At 45.6% G+C, this 5,431-nt stretch overlaps 1 protein-coding gene across 1 annotated transcript; it reads left to right on the top strand.

Annotated features, from left to right (window-relative positions):
• Positions 1–2,359: 2,359 nt before the first annotated feature.
• On the top strand, positions 2,360–4,917 carry adra2a (adrenoceptor alpha 2A). Its single transcript, XM_030052856.1, has 2 exons — positions 2,360–2,737; positions 2,907–4,917. The coding sequence occupies exon 2, from the start codon at positions 3,095–3,097 to the stop codon at positions 4,370–4,372; it is 1,278 nt and encodes a 425-aa protein (XP_029908716.1). The 5' UTR covers positions 2,360–2,737; positions 2,907–3,094; the 3' UTR covers positions 4,373–4,917.
• Positions 4,918–5,431: the final 514 nt, after the last annotated feature.

Below are 5,431 nucleotides of genomic sequence, written 5' to 3'. Positions count from 1 at the left end.
TAATCAAGAACCTAAGCGTTTCCAGCGATTCTAAAACCAATCAATAAATCAATCCAATTAATAGAAATTAAATGTCACTGATCCTGCGGCACTGATTGGCTCCTGCCTCGTGCCTCACATTTTCCCTCCTAAGTTAATTAGATCACTTTTATAAGATGTGCTGGTGTTTTCAGGGATAGAGGTGGAAGATGTGTTGCCAGAGCAGTGGACTGTGTGGTGCTCCGGTACAACAGCGCCCCCTGCTGGCTAAACAACACATTATTATCACTGCAGGACACAAGCATAGATACAAGTTATCAAGAGTCAAGATTCCTTTATTGTCATTGTCATACAACGAAACTGTGAAACAATCCTCCTGACGGTGCATGCACATGTAATTTCCATTAAAAAAAAAAAAAAAAATAGAAAGACTTCAAACTAACCAAAATAGAAAATAGTAAAAAAAAAAAAAAAAAAAAAAAAAAAAAACTAAGAGTTAAACTAAAGAACTATTTAAGGTGCCCAAAATGTATAGTAAATGTATAAAATATTAAAAAAAAAAAAAAAAAAAAAAAAAAGTAAAAATATAAATGTTTTCTGTAACCTATAAAAGCAAGATATAAACAAAATAATTTCAGAAAAATGGTACAAGTTATTAGCAGCGATTGGGAAATTGCAATTGCCCGGTGTACAGTTAGGAATACATACATACAAATAATAAAAAACACGCTATGGACTGTTATGGTAGAGAATGAAATTTTTAGCAGCTGAAACGTGTATCCAGTAGTGTAGTATATACAGTAAAAAAAAAAAAAAAAAAAAAAAAAAAAACTGTCCTATTTTATAAATATTACTATTACTCTCTATACATTGGCAAGTTTGTGAGCCAGACATCCTGCCTGTTATAGTATCTTTGCACTATTCAGACAAACTTCGCTATTATGTGTTTTAAACGACCTTGCAGTGGCTGTTATTAAACCAAAACTGACTCTTATTTGTCACATTTCTCATCAGCAGCCAGAAGCAGCCAGCCGGCCCAGCAGCAGCACGGCGGCCTGGCCGGGCTGGCTCCGCGGCTGCCGGGCTCCTGCGTGGCCGGCTGGCTGAGCCGTGTGGCGGCGTGCCGGCTGTGCGCACGCCGGGGCTCCGGCGCTCCGGCGCTCCGGCGCTCCTGGAGGAGACGACAGGTGTCACTGTATCCTTGCGCTTCGCCTGCGCCCTCATGAATCAAAGCGCCACGACCGAGCATGTTTACCCTAAACACTCGGAGCGTTCAATCGCGGAATGTCCGCTGTTATTTTGCCAGCCTGCGGCCAGACAGGCTCGGCAGGCTGATGCTGTTTATGAAACGAGCCGGACGGACAGACACACTGACTCTGTTTCAGTGTCCACAGTCACTGCTCACAACCACAGTCAGGCTCGTCTCAGTATTGTTTCCCTCACTGTGACAGGATGGGACTGGCTGTATAAAGTCATGTCGGGTGTTCTTCTTGGAGCACAGTCTCATTAAAAACGGGAGTCCTTGGTGTCATGTGCGTGTCTTTGAAAGATCCGGGTCATGTTACGTTTGGAGACCTTCGGTGAAAGGTGCGTGAAGCGTAAAGGCTCGCTGAATGAATGGTTATGAGAGAGAAATGAAGAGCGCCCCTTCATATCCACGTGGTGCGGCTCTGGGCGCTGCTAAGCAACGTGGTTTTGTCGGGACTACACTGCAAGAAGTGTCCGTCTGCACACAGCCTCCCCTCTCCTGAGCTGCTCTGTGCCTGGAAACATGTGGAAACACAGGGAATCTCTCTGCTGACAGCGTGTTAAACTTAATTTGAATGAGGCAGGTTTGGATTCAGTCGCTTTGTCAGTGCCAGCAACATAAAGTGTTCAAGCAAATTCCTGGAACAAGTTGCTTCACGTTGGAGACGTGTTTCCCCCTGCTTTTAATATGGGAAAAGAGACCTAAAGTGTAGAGCAAATGCCAATTAAGGCCTTAATTAATTAAACTAAACTAAACAAGTCCCTGCATTTCATATGCGTTGCTACTGAAGCTTGACCAAACACAGTAAGACAAAATATAATAGCCTTTGATAATAGTTTGTCTGAATTATTCAGAAAGCTGCCTTGCATCTTAGATCACCACACTACTAAATTATTATTGCTAATAATTACTATAATTATTGCTGTTGTTCTAAATTACTAAATTTGCACAGATGCTCATTTAGGAAACATGGATATGATGCTGATGATTTTATTTTGTTACTGCTGGCTTTGAAATCCATTTCAAAGCCTATTTCTGTTCTGTTTTTTTTTTTTTTTTTTTTTTTTTTCTCCAAAGTAAAACCCCCTGATCAAATCTGGTTTTGCCTCCATGCCCATACACAAAGTGACGCCTGTGATTTGAAGAGTGCACAGAGGCAGGAGACTTTTTGCAGTGTCGGGGCTATAAAGAGAGGGAGTGGCGGACTGGTTAACACTGAGAAGAGAGACTCCACACACAGACAGCAGCACAGCAGCGCCCGGGATAACATGATTAGCGCTCTATTAGGTCCGGTATTGAGGCACAACTAGATGCAGCACAGGGATAATTCTGTGGGGAGAGAGAAGGGGAAAAGAGGAGAGATGATGAGAGCAGACTTCACCCTTCATCCGCCACATGGACACAGTGGATTGCCTTTGCTTGTTATTGATCTGCCTAAAGAAGTTACCTGCTGACTGAGTTTTTTTTCCCTCTGCCTGCAAGAGATTGTGTGCCTGCCTTCTGCCTCAGGTAAGATCATCTCATTTTATATGTCTTTCCCCTCAGTTTTTCAAGAGGGAGCTGAAATAATACTTGAATTTATAGTAATGGTAATTATATCAGGTAATAGCAGTTGTTAATGAATTATCATTGAAAGGTCTGATTTTGTTTTTTCTGCCTGTGCCCCTCCTATTTTCAGATGAACTGCCACCCTTATTCACTAGAACTGATCTTTGAGGAGCCCACACAAAATGAAAGGCAAGAATCCACAAACCTCACAGAAGAGTGATTCAGTCCCCCTCCTCTGTCTGGCTGTGAGCTACTAGCCCTGTCTTTTTCAGTGGATGCTCAGGTGAACTCAGGCAGGAAGTGGGCCGACCTGCTCCAATGGGGTTCAACAACGAGACCAACGAGACTCTTCCAGGAAGAGTGCCCTACAGCATCCAGACCTCCCTGCCGCTCACCGTCTTGGTGGGGATCCTGATCTTGCTAACAGTATTTGGTAACATCCTGGTGGTGATCGCTGTGTTTACAAGCCGGGCCCTGAGGGCTCCTCAGAACTTGTTCTTGGTTTCCCTGGCGTCGGCGGACATTTTGGTAGCAACCCTCGTGATGCCCTTCTCCTTGGCCAATGAGCTCATGGGATACTGGTACTTTGGCAAAGTGTGGTGCGAGATTTACCTGGCGCTTGATGTCCTCTTCTGCACCGCCTCCATTGCCCACCTGTGTGCCATCAGCTTAGACCGCTACTGGTCCATCACGCAGGCCATCGAGTACAACCTGAAGCGGACGCCGCGTCGCATCAAGTGCATCATCTTCATCGTGTGGGTCATCGCGGCGGTGATCTCCTTCCCGCCCCTGATCACCATGGAGAAGAAGAGTGAGGAAGGGCCCCAGGAGGGCCCCGTGTGCAAGATCAACGAGGACAAGTGGTACATTATCTCCTCCTGCATCGGCTCCTTCTTCCTGCCCTGCGTCATCATGGTCCTCGTCTACGTGCGGATATACCAGATTGCTAAGAAAAGGACGCGTGCACCGCCGGGGGACAGGAAGAGGAAGGAAACACCGTTGACGGCAACTGTTGCCGCCGCCAAACAGAAGGAGAACGGCCTGGGTGGGGTCGAGGGCGAGGATCGCCTCTGCCATGAGAAGCTCAATGGCGAGCGCGATGCAGAGCTGGAGGCGGTAGTGGAGGTCGAAGGAGGAGCAGATGAGGACAAAGGTGAGGTGAACGGGGTGGACATTGAGGAGTCGTCTTCCTCCGACCACAAAGTGAACAACCCCTGCTCGATCAAAAAGAAAAAGGCCAAGGGGAAAACCAAGCTGAGCCAAATCAAACCCGGGGACAACAGCGTCCCCAAGCGGGTCCAGAGCACCAAGGGGAGCCGCTGGAAGGGACGGCAGAACCGAGAGAAACGCTTCACCTTTGTCCTGGCCGTGGTCATCGGCGTGTTCGTCATCTGCTGGTTCCCCTTTTTCTTTACGTACACGCTGATGGCGCTGTGCGAGTCCTGCTCCGTCCCCAACACCCTGTTCAAATTCTTCTTCTGGTTTGGCTATTGTAACAGTGCCTTGAACCCCATCATCTACACCATCTTCAACAATGACTTTAGGAGGTCCTTCAAAAAGATCCTGTGCAAGGGGGACAACAGAAGACTGGTATGATGGACTGCAGCTCTGTGTGTCTTTTTATATATTGTACATTTATTGTAAAGTACATTGACCATTGGCATTGTGCATGGATTACTGGCTTCTCAACTCTCTAGGTGTAACTCCTTGGAAAGGCTTTTCTGGGACAAGCTTTACATACAGCAAAGCATCAAAAAGCTTTTTTCTTCCTTTTCAGAACATCAACCACCCACTGCTTCAACACCAACTAGAATCACGCAGACAAAGCTCTCCACAGTGCAACACACGCTGTAACACAGCCACAGTGAGGCCATGTATTTTTAATTTTAATTTATTCTCTTTTTATTTTTTGTAAATGACACTAACCCCAACAGAACACGGTGAGATCCATGATATGTGTTGTGCTTTACCACAATATGTTGTACAAAAAAAATGACGTGTCCCTATTTGTGATTTGTCCCTATTTTCATTGTTATGGAACCAGGACCAGTACTGTGCAATTTTGTATGATATCATTATGATGATGATGATCATGTGCGGGAAAGATGCTGGCTCTGTAAAGAATAAATCCATTTCCTGAACTGGTCTCTTGGCTCTGCAGCTAGTAAGGGACATTGGGGTTGATGACGTCATGACATTTTGGGCATTATACTGCACTGACACACACACACACATGCACGCACACAATGGAGGCAGCTAGGGGAACAGAGGACACAAAACTGTCAGCAGTGGTGTCAAATCTAAAACACATCACGGTCTGAGATTGCTCTCAGAAAGTGGCAGGGTGTTCGGCAGTGAGGCAAGACAGAAAAGAGCGTTTTCACATGTGATCCATGTAAAGGTGTGAAAGCTGTGGGAGATAAAGGGCAGCCCTGTAAATCCTTTGGTAAAATGATTTGGTGTATGAGAGTGGGAGACTGGCAGCCAGCCCTTGAACTGTACTCAAACATTAAAGTGCAAATTCACTAATCTGTTGCATCTGACCTTTGCAAGAGATTAGCAGGGAGCGCGGCTGTTAATGAAGCAGAATGGAAAAGGTGTAAATGTTAATTACAGGCTTCTTTTTGTTGCTAGCCCCTGGATTCATATCGTTTG

This window comes from Myripristis murdjan, chromosome 1, assembly GCF_902150065.1.
Source record: "Myripristis murdjan chromosome 1, fMyrMur1.1, whole genome shotgun sequence".
Classification (NCBI taxonomy): domain Eukaryota; kingdom Metazoa; phylum Chordata; class Actinopteri; order Holocentriformes; family Holocentridae; genus Myripristis; species Myripristis murdjan.
This window is presented reverse-complemented; position numbering and strand designations above follow the sequence as displayed.

Excerpts from the sequence above, each read along its gene's own strand:
- adra2a (XM_030052856.1), top strand. The coding sequence starts at position 3,095 with ATGGGGTTCAACAACGAGACCAACGAGACTCTTCCAGGAAGAGTGCCC.